The sequence below is a fragment of the Anopheles ziemanni genome, chromosome 2 (genome assembly GCF_943734765.1).
Source record: "Anopheles ziemanni chromosome 2, idAnoZiCoDA_A2_x.2, whole genome shotgun sequence".
Classification (NCBI taxonomy): Eukaryota; Metazoa; Arthropoda; class Insecta; order Diptera; family Culicidae; genus Anopheles; species Anopheles ziemanni.
In genome coordinates this window covers 38,010,469-38,026,384 of record NC_080705.1, presented here as the reverse complement: position 1 = coordinate 38,026,384, position 15,916 = coordinate 38,010,469, and the positions used below count along the sequence as shown (strand labels likewise).

Genomic DNA, 15,916 nt, shown 5'->3' with positions numbered 1-15,916 from the left:
ATCTCCACCAAGATTAGCTTATAAAATTACCGAAACAGATTAAATCCTAAATAAACACATGTGTGATTCTACTTGAGCAAGCGCTTTGCTACTGCAAACAAATTAAACCAAGCATATTCCTTTATCGGTGTTTTTGCTTTTTCTGGTTTTATATCACAGGTTAACAGTTATCTTCTTGTAAACATAATTGGCGGCAAAATATTACTTTGTTCAGGGAAGTCATGTCTAGAAATAGCCATCTTGTTTCGTTTGCGCCAAGCAGGCATCCTTGTAGTTGGAAGCGTTTAGCGAAAAAAAGTAGTCATCGTGGATGAACCGTATGATGTTTTCGATCGGACAAAGATGGCCGCGACCACCCCGAATACCACGTGGAACGTTCAGGCTCTTGCCGCTTTCACAAACGTCGATTGTGTTCGTGACGTCACGTCCGTTATAGACTAGGCGGAAGTAGTACTGCGTATCCTTGTCGCTTTTGTACACCTCGAAAGCCATCCGGGACGCGTACGGAATGAACGGGTTATCAAGCTGCACGCCCAGCGAAGCTATTAGATACTCGAACGTTTTATCGTGGCCCGAGTAGAGCACAAACTTCACGCGATCGCCGGAAATCATTTTCAGCATGTTCGCGACGATGTTGCGCAGCAGTCCGTACGATCGAAGTAATCCCTGCTGGCGCATCGTGGAGCTGTAGAGTTCCTTCATACCCGCCCAGTGGATGTACGACATGAGGGCGAGAACGTGACTCTTCTCGACGCAGCCCTCGATTTCCGGCTCCTGTTCGGTGGCATCAAGATCGTCCGGTTGCTCCGTGTTGACCGGAGGTCCAGCCACTCCGCCGAGCGCACTCTCATCCTGGTCGATGTTGATGACATCAAAGCCGAGCGGGTCCTGCGTGGAGCTCCCAACCTTCGTGCCGTACCGGTGTCCATCGGCTACATGCACGTTCGTGCGTATCTTGCGACACGGCAAAGGAGCAGCGTGACAAATGTGCGCCAGCAGCGCGTCCCGTATTTCCAGCGGGTTCACCTGCTGGCCTGCGGCAAGCGGATTTTGCAACAGCGCAGCCCCGATCCACTGCGCTATCGCACCGATGGCGGGATGTTTTGCCAGGTGGCCGTTCATCTCGTTCGCCAGCATTTTCTTTAGCTTTTCCGCCTGCGGGCAGGCGCAATCCGAGAAGCAGTAGGACAAACTGTGGCTCTCCTGTATTTGGAGTGCAAGCCACTTCTCCGCTGGCAGCACACCGAAAAGGAGCGCCATGGCCGACTGGAACGTGCGCCGGTATCGCGTGGAGTAGATCACAACATCGTCGATCGTGTACTGACTTCCCGGCGTCGGGTTTGTGACGCCCTCCGAGGCGTTCAACGGCGTGGTACGTAATGTGCTTATCGGGACCCGCGTATTTAGGCCCAAGGCGGTCGCGTATGTCTGTCGAATGATATCACCAACGTGCAGCATTTGTGCGATGCCCTTGTGCGTTAGCTGGGCCAGCAGGCACAGCTTGGAGGCGGCCGGTAGCAGTGGGAAACCATGAAAGGGGCCCGTTTTCATCCAGTGTCCGCCGGTCGTACTGCTCGTTGTACTGTTTTGCAGAAAGCTGACGTATCTTGCTAGGGCCGGATCGTTTTCGTAGCCGCAATCTACTTCACCGATGCCTCGCACATGTGCCATCGGACCACGGTCGCCATGGCGTATCAATAACAGCACCCCCTCTAGAGACCACCCTTCCAGTGAGCCGCCCTCTTCACCGGCGACGATAACAAATGGATGAGCACAGTCGGTCTGGTTGATTTCCTTTGCTCGTATCCTTTCCATGGGGTCAACATCGTCCGACAGGTATGCATTCGATTTACGATATCCGTAACCTTTGGCGGTGAGTAGGTTGTTGCTGTTTTCTATGGAGCCGATGTACTTATACATTCCTGTGTAGTAAATTGATAGAATTCGTTAGTGTCGACTGTCAACCATTATGCAGTGTAATTTATAGTTCACATAATACTCACCTGCTATCAATAGAAATATCCATATGCTCAATATCAAATAACAGTACAAAGTGCGATGCTGCAACGAAAACCTTGCAACCTCTTTTAGCAACATTTTTGCGCTTTTAGCGTTCGGGATTTTTTAGTTAGTTTAGATGCCTTTTCAATCTATCGTAACACCTTTTTTCACATGATAAACAAACCTTTCTTGTCACTTATTTGTTGATTTTTCTACGCTATATTCGTGCGACTGCGCAACGATAACGCCATGCTTCCTTCAAGTTCAATTTGAACGAACCACGTGGCAGTTGAAATAAACATAAACTCGGTGGTTTTCACGATTTTGCTGGAGTTTGCCTAAACTAAATAGGGTTTTCCAGATGTTCACACACTTGTGTGCATAAAACAATTCAGAAAAACGACTCATATTGCTTATTCATCACGAATTTCATTTCATTCATTTCATTTTTCTTGTTTAAATTTAAGTTTCGCTCATAAGTCATTCATCATTTTATTCAACGTAAATGTTATTTTGTATGTTGCAGGCTGCAAACACTAAAACTAGGATTACAAAATAAACTCGCAAATAGTCGAACAACAACATTTGACCAATAGAATTTAAATTTGATGTTTAGAAATTGTACCAACCAAAGTCAATCAACAGATAGGTCGCAGCATACCATGTAACGAGCCGAAAACCACCCGCTCGGGTCAAAGCTATTTTTTGATCCGCCATTGTTGTGACAGTTGGTTGAAAAAGTGTTTACAAATATACTTGCATACACAAGGGAGATCGCCGCCAAAATCTTTGCGAAATAGGTAATTGGTAATTCTAGATCACAGTGTCCATGGTCTCGCGGATAGAAATTGCTCTTCTGTGTGAAGTCATGGGATATGGATCCTTTTGCTTTGCCTTTCTCCATAACATATTTCGAACGCCTCAATTCCTTGTTCTGTTGATGAAACATACCAAATTTTCACTTTCCTGGATGCTCGTGAGAGGCAAACAAAATTTCAACCAACTGTCAAACATTTTCTCACGGCTTTTCCCGATAGAACGATCGTTACTTGGTATGCTGCGACCTCTTTTCCATTGACTTTGATATTCATCAACTATATGATTCCTGTGGCAGCAAATCGTTTTGATTGCAATTGTAAGCAATACTCATGTATTGTGAATCAACTGGCGATTCTCAACTCAAAATTGATCCATTTTCGGTCTCAGTACCAGCAAGGTAAAGAGACATGCAAAGCTGTGCCAATCCAACCCCTTGAAGCACGTATTGCTTCGTTTCAGTAGCCTTATTTACAAACAAGTTGTCAGTTTCGCTGTGTCTAGCATGGACCAACCTGTTGAAGCTATTCAAGAATGAAAGAATCAAAATAACTGTAGTTGCCGTGCAAGAAGTCATAAGTGCACGGTGCGGTAGTGCAAGTGTTTTGTTTTCACTTCCTTCCGACAGCATAACGAAACGAAACGTGCGAGATGTGATTTCTCCCGGCAAATCTCCGACTAACTACGCACGAAAATCGCATAAAAAGAGTATAGGTTGAAGCAGGTAATTCAAAATATAGAAATTAGACGCCGGCGAGCCCGTGGTCGTCGAAATGCCTAGCACCATGACATTTGCAAGTGTACTTCGTAGAGTAAATATTTCAAGGCCGCACGAGTTACATTCTGGTTTCATGGTCAAACAAAACCCAAAATATGTACGAATCATTAATTGGAAAGACAAGTGCGTTATTTAAATGTGTATTATGTAGAAGAGAAATATTTTACCTCACCACGTGCATAAATACCATTTATATGCTTCCAAACCATCTTGAAATCATGAGATCAAACTGATCTCAATAAGTATTGCTCATTGCATAATGTAAGCGTTACAGCTTGGTCAATTTACACAAGGTTCGAAAAGCGATTTATTTATCTACTTACCCACCAGCCGCTTATTCGTTATGTCATAAATCTATTATTAGCCAGATGGCCTATACACCGGTGATCTGTCCCGTGCCTTCGCGAGAGATGGGTTGTGCTTTGCGCACTTGTTTGACCGTCCTGTGTGATGTGTAGCATTTTGGCGCGGCTAGAACACTCATCCACATCTTTTCGCATGATTCGTTTCAATAAGCAACGTTTCGATCGATTGCACCGGTTTAAATATCACGCTCAACAGCTTCAGTTTCATTTTTCGAAAGGGTTATCGTTGCATTTACTTTTGCGGAACCATTGATGGTAGTCTTACTTTTTCAGGCAACCAACGCAGAGTAGGCATCGTCGTACTTTGCCGGGACTTTGACGTCAGTTGGTGCTATCTATTTTTGCAGTGTGTCTCAAGAGTTTTTGTTTTCTGATAATTTTCCAGAATTTAACCCACCTGTCGTGAAGCGAATTCTACTCGACACACCAACATGAAGTCATCGGTTGCGGCACTACCATTCATTCTGGGACTATCGCTGCTGGGAGCCGGTGGCGCCTACCTGTACATGGTGCTGAAAAAACGGCGTCCTTCTTCAGGCGATGATACGGTGGATTTCGTCAGTAAAACGGTGGCCAAGCAGCAGGAGTCATGCGCGGTGGAATTGGTGATATCAAATAAGCTCATCCCCCTGGTAGTAGGGCGCAAGGGATACACGCTAAAGCACATTCAGCAAACCACTGGAACGAGTATCAATTTCAGCGAACGAGATGAATCTAGTCAGCTGTGTCGAATCGAAGGACCCTCCCAAACGGCAGTTCAAAAGGCACAGGAGATGGTTCAGAAGGAAACGGCAAGGCCCATTACAATAACGGAGGCATTTGTAGTCCCTCAGGCAGCGTGCGGAAAACTACTGGGCCGTTGTGGGGATGAGTTGCAGGAAATCTGCCGTAAGTCGATGGCCAAAGTATGGCTCGAGGGCCGCGCTAGAAACGATAGCGACCGGCGCGTTATGATAACTGGAACGCAAGCACAAATTGAAGTTGCCAAGGATCTCATCTCGCAAAAGGTGAAGGAGGACATCGAGTATCGAAATACCCATCCGGAGGCTAACAGACAGGCACGTGAACCACGCATACGGACTCCACCTTCAAGCTCGGCCCCGACACCGCCTCCGAACATGACGGTCATAGAATCTACTCCATCTCCGAAACCATCTGGCGAAAAGCTAGGCATACCAGCGTACGGTTCAGGCCATATGGAAGTGTATGTGTCAGCGATAGTGTCACCTAGTAAGTTCTTTGTACAGTTGGTGGGCCCACAGTCGGCCGAATTAGACGCTTTGGTCGGCAATATGACGGAATACTACATCCAAAGCCAGAATCGTGAGCTACACACACTACGCAAGTTTCACCTGGGCCAAATCGTGGCGGCCGAATTCAACGCCGACAACAAGTGGTATCGCGCGGAAGTGTGCGCTGTCCTTCCCAACGAATACAAACCCGGGGAGGTGGTCCTCGATCTGTACTTTGTAGACTATGGCGACAATCAGTATACGAATACGAACGAAGTGTACGAACTACGACCAGACTTTTTGGCTTTGCGTTTCCAGGCCATAGAGTGCTTCTTGGCGAGGGTGGAACCATTCCACATCCAGCCTGCACCAGCAGCATCGACAGAAGCGACTGACGACGAGTGGGATCCTGTTGCAGTCAGTCGATTTGAGGAGCTAACCCATGGTAATAAAATAGCAAATTTCATCTGTTTTATTGTTCTTTTACATTTGTTTTGCTTTCTTTTCACCAGTGGCCCAGTGGAAAAAGATAGTTTCAAAAATCGTTACCTACCGGAACGGAAAGAGCGCCCTACCGGGACGAGAAACATCTCCCATTCCTGGCGTGGAACTGTTCGATATGGCACCGAACGGCACGGATCAAATCAACATCGCACAGCAGCTAGTAAAGGAAGGCTTGGCGCGAGCAAGCGTAACGTCCGACGAGCTTACGAGAAGTCAACTGTTCCGATTGGGACTAACGAATGGAACCAGCGACACAGCCAGTTCCTCGCAATCATCGAGCGTCGATAAGTTCGATGGTGGAAGTACGTCCAGCAGTGCGTCTGCCTCGACCGTCATATCAAACGGCATGCAGGTCAATTTGAAACCGAACATTGTCACGCAGGATAAGCAAAGCAGCTCCATCGAATTCAGAAGTCTCGCAAACGGAACGTACTAAAAGTAACCAAGCTAAGGAAGCATCCTGTACCACGAGCATAATGTATTTTATCGAGAGTGATTTTTAGGAACAACGTGGCAAACACTTATACCATTACCTTTTCTTTTGCAAGAGCGAGGCAATGATGCATTGCATTTGTTTTACTTTTACTCGCGAATAAACTTGCCTTGTTCCGAATACTAGATTCTAAATAGGATATCCATGTTAAACAGACATCAAACTATATATTTTTAACCTTGTTATAGTAAGTTTTAATATTTTCCAACCCCAGACATATTATGCAAATATCTGTATGTAGCCGCAGAATAAACAAAAGCGCAACCCAAGGGCAATTGATTAAAAGAAGTAAAATTGTCTTGCACGTTGTAATAATATTTATGGTCAAACTGCAGTGTTATACTCATATAGACTAAACTACGAGATAACGTTGTATGCTGAGGTTTTTGAAAATAAACTATGTAAATATTTGCATCTAGGTAAAAGACAATTTTGTCAGAAATCTAGTGACCGTGGAAACATAAATAGAAGTGAGTAAAAAATATATAAATATATGTTATTTACCAAGACAGAAACAAAGATGGAAAAATTAAGTGTAAAGTATTTGGTTTGTTTGAAGGCTATGAGCTAAAATTTGGTTGGTGTATAGTAGTTTGCAATCAACAGAAGTAGCGTTTCTTTGATAGTCGTGCTGGTGCAACAGTTACTTAGTCTTGTAGATGGTAGAATTGATACTTGAATCATTTGTATAATCACTATACTCTTGGTGCAACTAGTATTTTAGTTTTGTAAAAGGGTTATGGCAAATTGGAATTGCGTTATCAATTTTAATTAAAGATAAATGTTGACTTACTTGATCACTTAAGGAGCTACAATAAAAGTATAATTTTACAACTTACCTTTCTAAATGTTTCGGAACTAAAAGCAATGCAGTGACGTAATGCAAGTGCAACAATAACATTTGGTGGTTGTCGATCGATACGGTATGCAATCGAGTTATGCTTTCCTTACCGCATCTAATCGAATTTAATTGAAATTTTCTTTTCCATACTTTCTCTTCGGTACTTGTCGCATTTGTTTCTTTTTTTTTTTTTTGTATAAATTACAACCGAGCATTGTAAATCCGTACCATTCAGCTGCGAATCGTTGAAAAGAAAAGGTTGAAATGCAGTTTAAGTGGTTTATCATTCTACTTGCAACATTACTAACGCTATGCGACGCGATAATTGTTCGTGATGATGGTAAGTAAATCTATTTGCGATAAAACAGCTTTCCAAATTAATCAATACCAACTTTTAACTTCATCTACAGATTTTTATAGCAAACAAGAACAAACAGCTATCGATCGACGTGCGCCTCCTTTGAACTTCCACGAGGTTGATGCCTTTGGCGACGATTTTGTGGATTTCGGCTCCCAAACGGGCCCGCTGGGGGCATTTTCGTGGCACGCCAATTTCCCTATTGAAGACCAGGGTGAAAAGAAGTGAAAAAAAAATCTCAAAAAGAACGAAACGAAAATAAACACGCCAAGTTTTTCCTAGAAGACATGCTTCTGATTTTTATTATTTAAAACGTAAATTTTATTAATTTTCCTGTCACATTATCCATTCGGTTATTGACACGAGGACTGCATGAATGGATTGGTATGTCTGGAGTTGTATTTTTGTCTATGTGCTGTGGTTTATTAGTTGATTATTTGTTTTTTTTCTTCATTACCAACGTGGCGCTCACTAGTGCATTCGACATGTTTTTGGCTTAGGATAAAGTAAACTCGCATAAGCAAACCCTACTCCCTCCCGGTATTCCGATTTCCATGGCCTATTCTGTTTCGCATTATATTGCCATTAGATAGTATTATTTATGCGCATCCAGCTGTCGTAGGTTGTGGCCTTCTTGGTTCATTTCGATTATTCGGTGCCTTACAAACTGATGCCAGTTTTTTATGAACGCCATTTCTTTTTCATCTGCTTCCCGCGCCCTTCGCCTTTAAGGAGAACTTTAAAGGACTGCAGCAACCCGTGCTGAAAAAACAAATTATTATCTTTACAAGTTTCCTACGCTGTATCGCTGCCGTGGATTTGCATCATTTCGTAACTATATGTTTATGCAAACAGTAATAGCTTAAAGGTTCGCAATTTGACCGTGGAATGGTCCAACTATTAATAAAGAAATAATGCCAACTCAATGATGCTGATTTCGGGAACGCCAAGCCACACACCGATCGTCACACACGTCAGAATAAGGAACAGAGAAGCGCTGCTTTTGTATGGTTTTCGTTTGTTACGTTTTTTTTATTGTTGCAAGTGTTTCGAAGCATTCCATTAAAAGTTCTTCTAAAGAAAATGTTTACCTTGCGCTCGATCGACAGATGATCGTTTATATCCTTCCACTGCTTCGTACAGAAACGACTGCTGTTCCTAAGCAGCAAACATGATGCAAGTTTACGCTCTTCATATACTGTACTTCTTCAAGTAGCACTTTTACAATAATTCACTCCTTCCCTCCGTCTATATCTCGTATAGTGTACTTATTGGGGACATTAATGGCGATACGCCGGAACATTTGAAAGGAAAAAATCACACCCTACATACCTAAACTAGGAAAAAGGTTTACCTCCATCATGGCCTTTCTTTCGCAGCTGAACCAAAGCTTGTAGCAACTCAACTTTTCATCGCAAGAAAGAAGAATATGGTCTAATGAAATTTTAGCGGGCCTTTGTTACATCACTTCATTAGGGTCGGGTTTTCGTTTATTTTTGCACATGAAAATCGATCAGTTCAACATGATCATCTAGCAAGGGTCGATCAAAACGGGCAAAGGCCACATCATACGTGTTTCATTTACCGAGTTGAAGGTTGTTCGCGAAAATATTTTAGATCCCCTGTGACGCCCAGCGCCCCAACATTAAAGGCAATGTGCCACGAAGTAACAGACCGGGGAGGTGATACTGAGCTAAAGCAAGGAAAAGATAGAGCCTTAAAGTAGGTTTCATATGTTTTTCTTTTTCAATACTTCTCCAGCATACAACGATACTATCTCTCTCTCTCTCTCCTCTCTCTTGTTCGTCGTTTCTCGCGCACATTTTCAGACGGATACATACTTCTGGTTTTCCGCTACGGTTCTACCGGATACCTCGTTTGTTTTTCCTTTAAATACTACATACCACCGCATTTTTTCTCCACCTCCACGTGCGCACTAAACGTTCCACTACCGACAGCAAACAGAGGATCCTTGCAATTACTTCTTAGGTGAGGGTGATTGAACAGCGCCAACACGTCAAACAGCGCACGATCGGTCGACTTCGGGTGATCGAAATGCACCAACATCGTGTGACTATTTCGATTCGGAATTCGGTTAATAATCTCTCGCAAGCGTGTTCACTCAGGACGAATAACGACTTTCCCCATGGAAACAACCACACGGTCGGTGCGCAAAAATTGAGATGTACTAAATAATCTTTCCGATCAGTGTATACGGAAGTCCTCTCCTGGCCCCCCCCGGGACAGACACTATGCCATCGGTTGGAGAGCAGGAGATCGGCGTGCGTGTTTATTCGATGGTGTAATCATTTTTCCTTTTTGCTCCGCAATAGTTAATCCTGCAGTGGTTTTTCTGTTGATCCTTGCTTTGTTGTTAAATAATATTTTTTTGACTTTATTATTTAATATTTTTTTTATTATTATGCATAATTTTGTTGTTTTAATGTGATTTAACGTGTGTCTGTTAATCCCCCTTTTGCTGACAGCGTCGCCACTGATGTTTTCCTTTTTTATTACTGTCTAACTTGTTGCTTCTTGTTGTATTTATCGCTTCCCTGTCTGTCTGTCTGTCTGTCTGTATCTGACCGACCACCACATTATTCTCAGGCTAATTTATCAGCATCATAGCATATGAAGTTTGTGTTTAAAGGAAATAATCTGGCGTTCTTCTGGTCACATGCGGTTCACCACGGCGCGGAGCGGGATCAAATTGTAGGCTAAATGGAATGGAGAGTTACAAAAAAACAAAAATATTGGAAGAATTATAAATATGCTCAAATGTACTGCTAAACTACGTAGGTCCAGTTACGATACTCACAATGAAAACTTTAGGGCATCGTCTAATTCCATCAATGCAGCCTGGTTGCCACAACGGTAGCAGTAATTAGGCGCAGAGAATATTGTGACCACGTTGCGATCGTGGCACCAGTTATACCCTTCCATGACCAATTGATGCGCTCTAGATACTAATGTCAGACCGTTTGTGTGGTTGAACAGCTCAGAAATATCCTGCAATAGGTATACGAGAGAGGCACGTTTGTATTGTTTTCACACTGAATCGCCACACTTTCCTTTGATCGTCCAAAAGCTTACCTGCCCAAATGTGTATCCTGCTCCTCGCGGCGATATGCCCCAGCCGCCCCGGTCATCCGGATCGGACCAGAGCAGGTCGCACATGGGACCTTCGTGTGGCACCTCCTGAAGTCTATCGAGTGCTCGGATGTGGTCGAGCGTGTCAATCGACGGGCTAAGCCCTCCGTGCAGGCAGAAGATCTGTCCGTCGACCAGCGCCGTCAGTGGCAAGTAGTCGAATAGATCCGTAAAGAATTTCCAAACGTTCGGATTGCCGTACTTTCGCAGACACTCATCGTAGAAACCGTACACTTGAGTAATTTGCCGGGACTCGTGGTTGCCACGCAGAATCGTGATTCTTTCACGGTATCGGACCTTTAGTTAAACATAAACAAACAAAAAAACAAAGCAAATATAATGTCAGAATGCTGTGGGAAAGCGTGCCAATTCTATCAGCTTTCATCTTTCTGGTGCGATCGTTAATTACCTTCAATGCTACCAAGAGCGTTACGGTCTCCACCGAGTAATACCCACGATCGACGTAATCACCCATGAACAGATAATTAGTATCCGGCGATCGTCCGCCTATCCGAAACAGCTCCATCAGATCGTGGAACTGCCCGTGCACGTCGCCGCACACTGTGACGGGGCATTTCACTTCCTGAACGTTGGATTCCTTCGAAAGAATTTCCTTCGCCTAGTTTCGAGACAATAGAATAAGAAAACAAAAGTGTAAATAAAGTTATTATTCTTGATAAGAAATGGAGATCGGCTCAATCGTAAGCATAATTGAATATATTAGCAATGAAACGGAATAGAACCAATAATTGGTTTCAGATAACAATGATATCAATAAGCACAAGTGACTCACTTGTGCTCAACAGCAATCACAAAAAAGGTGAAAATAAAAACATTTAATCTGTTATCAACCGTGTTTCCGCTACGCACTGTAAGCACTGATACGTACGTACACAGATGATAAACTCTACTGACGTAGAAGATATCATGATGGTCAACAAGGCACTTGATAATATAATTTAACCATGAATACATGTATATCTTTAATATTCCCGATTCAACGTATGAGTCACGGGAATTGATGAAAACCGTACATAATATGAATACGAAATAGCTGATTCCAAAAAATGGAAAATATACTAAATCCGTTTTCCACGCAATTTAAAAAACAATAATAATATCCTTTTTATCATACAGACACCATAAAGTGCCACCACATCATCAACTAACGGATGATTGAATGATCTGAACCTCATCAAACTGCTTCCAAGCTTCAGAACAAACCATCGATTGCATGTGACGGAATGTAAATTTTCCAACGACCGTCATTCCTAGGAAAGAAGTTATGCTGCTGGGTACCTACGCCACCCTCAGCCAATAAAAGCCACCACGTTTCTTTCGCACGATAGAATTGAACTGCGTGAGTTTTCTTGGGGCAATAAAAAAAATATATAGGGTACAGGGGTGTGTATGCACCACCCCATGTCGAATACCCCAAACCCTATTGCTCATATTTTATTTACTCTGTACTACACGTATCCACGTTTAACGGCAAAACGTTCGATTCCAACCGTAGTACAGGTACAATTTATTCCTTTCTTGACAGGCATTTCCGCAGACAGCGTAAGTCGAAGCACAAAATGTGTCCTTCGTCCTTCGAGTGAGACTTCTAAGGTCAATGTTAATATATGACCACCCGACAGGAATCGGATAGCAAACCCCTTTGGGTATGTATTCATAGTGTTCTACTAAACTAGTAAAACGTGGGAAAAATATTTTTTAATTCAGTTTAATCTTTGTTAACATATCTAGTTAAATCACTTCATACATGTTACAGATCATACTGTGGACGAAAGTGTATTATAGGGTGATGTTATTAAAAGTATTATTTGACCATAAGACTCATGAAAAACAATACCTTCACAAGTACATTGCTGGAGGTCAGCAAGGATTAAATGGGCAACCAAAAATGTATTTTGGGAAAACCCACCCATCCATCACCTCATATCTGACATGTGTGGAAATAGTAACACACCATGTGTGTGCCAGACCAGAACTAGACTATCGAACGTGCATCACTGCATTCACAAGTGATGTCAGCAGTACTATGTCCTTAGGTCCCTGCGGCCAAGGCAGTGTGCCAATGACATTTGAACTGGCATTCATTCAATCGTTCACCCCATTCATCCTCCCGAATGTGAAGGCGGAGATAACCAAAGACGCTGGTAGTTCTCATTACAAACTCTCTGGTAACGTCATAATACGGTGCACGTGCTATTGAACAAACTGATTGTAAATTCGAATCGAAAAATAAGACGACGAGTTTTTGTCCCTCGGAAACTCGGAACACTTACAAGGCTGTAGGGCAAACCTTAACTATAATTGCAATATAGTATTGGCCTCTTCAACCGGAAGAATATACATATTTGTCACCGTTCATTCAACTGCCCGGATGGATGGATTCCTTTGACCACCGGTTCCGTAAGGGGACATGGTAAGGCGGAAGATGTGTGTGTGTGTGGTGCGTCGGCTTTTGAACGGAAGAGTAGCGTTACTTGCGCCAGTGCCAAGATCTTGAACCGCAGACGAGAGTCCACAGTTTCCCGGTTGTTTCGTGTGTCTAAACATCTACACACCGATGGCCAATAGTCGGCACGGTATAGGTTACGGGGCCTAAAAATAGATTCTCTGGCTGAAGGCAAATGAAACAGAGCGAGCTATTTTTTTCTTAGTGTTTTGCTCGTTTAGCAGATGCAATATTTTGTTTGAGGCTGTATCGGTAGTCAAACTTCCTGTCCGATTGGTTTTCGCGTATTTTGGAGGGAGCAAAGTGCGTTCTGCGGTGCTCGAAAAACTTTCAGCTTTTTAATTTCTTTGCTTGCAACCTATAAGTTTTTGAAAGAAAACAATAAATTATTGAACATTGCCATGACAAAAGGACAGTTTAAGCAATGATATATATCTAACTATTATATTTTTGTCATTGAGTTCCCTACTTTTGTCTCGATTCGGTCAAGAAGATGTGTGTCGGTGGAATGCCTATAGGTTGTAACCCACGAGTAAAAAACCTGATTGAGCCACCATAGATAAGATAACAAACATTTGGTTGAACTCTGTATCTATTTCACGTTCCACTTACGGTGGTCTATATCTATCCGCAAAATTACGCTTGCGGCTTTGTTCAAACACAAGAAACACCTTCTTTGCGAAAATTGATCCAGTTTGTTCAAGCTGGATATAATTAACGTACCTTTGCAAGAAATTTCAAATTTGCATTTTGATAATTGTAAATTTAATACATACAAACACATCATCATCAGCATCGTCATCATCGTTGTCATCACGTTAATTCAACGGCGCAATGACTCATACTTGAATTTTTATCGTGTCGGTGGGTTTAAAACATGCAAACCTGCTACCATCATCATTACCCCTAGCAATACAACACATAGGTAAACTAATCATTTATCATCCCCTGTTTTGTCTGAAACCGCACCACAATGACAGAAACTTTTTTCTCGCAAATACCCCTACCGAGCGACCAACCATCCATTTTCATTTCCCTCGTGACCACCAAATGCGAAATGTACTTTGCACCAAAAAATAAATAAATTACTTTAACGATACTTCTTGTGTAAGCCATCGTTAGAAACCCACAGCTTCCGATTGGGGAAGTTTTAGAAAAAAACAAAATCAAGAATAAACATTTTTATCGCGTAAACGATTTGTTTATCGGTATTTCATACTAGAAAAGGGTAATTTTTTCCTGCATTCGTCGGAGGTGCCGTTAAATTGCAATACTTGTTCAACGCCTTCTACACCTCTCCCACTCTTTCGTCAACGTCACTCCCTTGGGGTGTACAAGGGGCCTTTTCGCCTTATCGATCTTCCCATCCCTCTTTGGCCTGTTTGCGATTGATGATGTTCTTGATCTCTGAAGGACGTCGGATTACATGGTACGATTATTTTGCACTGATACTACACGAGTGAGTCGATTTTCCGGCTGCGGGGGGAATGGTCGACGAGTTACCAGGAACCCCTTTCTCCGTTCACCAATGCCATGTACGAAATACGAAAATCTCAGCGACTATCCTTTTTCTTCTTACGGAAGGAGGGGTGGGGGAAAATGTTGGAAACACTTGCGGGGTCGTTGAATTAAAATCTGTTTTCCAGCATCGCAATGGTCAGTGCAAATTTGCTTCATGAATGAGCCAATTCATCGGCTATGGTTCGCTCCGTTAGCTGCTGGTTTAGAAAACGTCGTCACCGTTTCTCGTTTGCCTACCTTATCACACAGAGTTTTCACTTGCGATTCGGTTAATTGTTTGCACTCGTTCAGTTGTTCAATCCATTGGTCCAAATCCTTTAGCGTAGCCTTGTCCTCCATGCTGTTCGGTATGCTAAATCGGTAGAGTGAACCCCAGCCACGCGTTTAGCACAAATTTGCAACTGATTCGGCCGTCTTTGCACTTAAAATCATGCGAATTTCGGATGATTCAAACTTTCGATCGACTCCAATGAAGCACACTTCTAACAAAATGGCCGCGGCGTTGTAGAAAGAAGTATCGACCGACAAAACTCGAGACTCTCACTTCAACTATGTCGACTCGATGCACGGTACGCAATGTTTTGCTCTTTCCACGAACACGCTTCTTTCTCCCTCTGGCATGCACGTCGTTTGACACAAGCCGCTCCTGATGCCTCTTCTGTTTCACACGCTGCGTTTACCGAGAATTGTATATTTTCACCGTTTTGCACTGCCACCAAACAGAATCGCTTTGCTGATTGTTTGCCGAAATCAGTCCGTATTTATCTTTTTCCACCTTTGTACGGCACGTAATCGATCCCAAATTAGCACACCGGTTGCACAGCTCCTTTACACCGATGCGGCCGGTTTGAATGTTCATTAAAGAGTGTTGAGATCATCGGTATCTCTTGAAAATAAAATATTCTGCGCAGCTCATGTTTATACCACCAGATTTGCCACTCCCTGTAGGACGACTGACCTTTCGTATCCATTTCTGAAATTAAGCATAATTTTAAGAAACATTTTAGAAGGTTTTAATCGCATATTTATCTTAACGTTCACTTTTTAATTGAAGAACAACTGCAAAATACCTCCGACAGTAATATTATTTGAGCAAAAAAGTCTGAAAACGGCACAAAAAGAAATGGAGGAAGGAAAAACTATCCAATATTGAATGTCGACATTTGGATTTTTGTTTATACCCCCTCGTTGAACAGTCTCAACATCATATCCATAAGGTTGTTCCATCAGTTTTAACTTTTTTAAACGCTAATTTATGTGTATTTTGGTTTAGTGTATCTAATATTAAGTCGCCAATAATTATGACTCTGTCGAAGACTTGGAAAAGAAAACAAATGATCGACAAGATCGATTTATTTTAACATACTGTTCAACCCTGGTATAATTACTC

General features: G+C 42.7%; 3 protein-coding genes across 3 annotated transcripts; 1 reads left to right on the top strand and 2 right to left on the bottom strand.

Annotated features, from left to right (window-relative positions):
* Window positions 1-225: 225 nt before the first annotated feature.
* LOC131282025 (2-phosphoxylose phosphatase 1) lies at window positions 226-2,097 on the bottom strand. Its single transcript, XM_058311406.1, has 2 exons — window positions 2,004-2,097; window positions 226-1,922 (listed from the first exon to the last, which is right to left on the bottom strand). Exons 1-2 carry the CDS (start codon window positions 2,095-2,097, stop codon window positions 226-228), a joined length of 1,791 nt encoding a protein of 596 aa, XP_058167389.1.
* Window positions 2,098-4,349: 2,252 nt separating this feature from the next.
* Window positions 4,350-6,650, top strand: LOC131284586 (tudor and KH domain-containing protein homolog). The gene is made up of 2 exons (XM_058313452.1): window positions 4,350-5,637; window positions 5,705-6,650. The coding sequence occupies exons 1-2, from the start codon at window positions 4,392-4,394 to the stop codon at window positions 6,130-6,132; spliced, it is 1,674 nt and encodes a 557-aa protein (XP_058169435.1). The 5' UTR covers window positions 4,350-4,391; the 3' UTR covers window positions 6,133-6,650.
* A 3,308-nt stretch (window positions 6,651-9,958) lies between these two features.
* On the bottom strand, window positions 9,959-15,185 carry LOC131294842 (serine/threonine-protein phosphatase PP2A). The gene is made up of 5 exons (XM_058322891.1): window positions 14,764-15,185; window positions 10,948-11,157; window positions 10,482-10,835; window positions 10,207-10,397; window positions 9,959-10,105 (listed from the first exon to the last, which is right to left on the bottom strand). Exons 1-5 carry the CDS (start codon window positions 14,863-14,865, stop codon window positions 10,033-10,035), a joined length of 930 nt encoding a protein of 309 aa, XP_058178874.1. The 5' UTR covers window positions 14,866-15,185; the 3' UTR covers window positions 9,959-10,032.
* Between the last annotated feature and the right edge of the window lie 731 nt (window positions 15,186-15,916).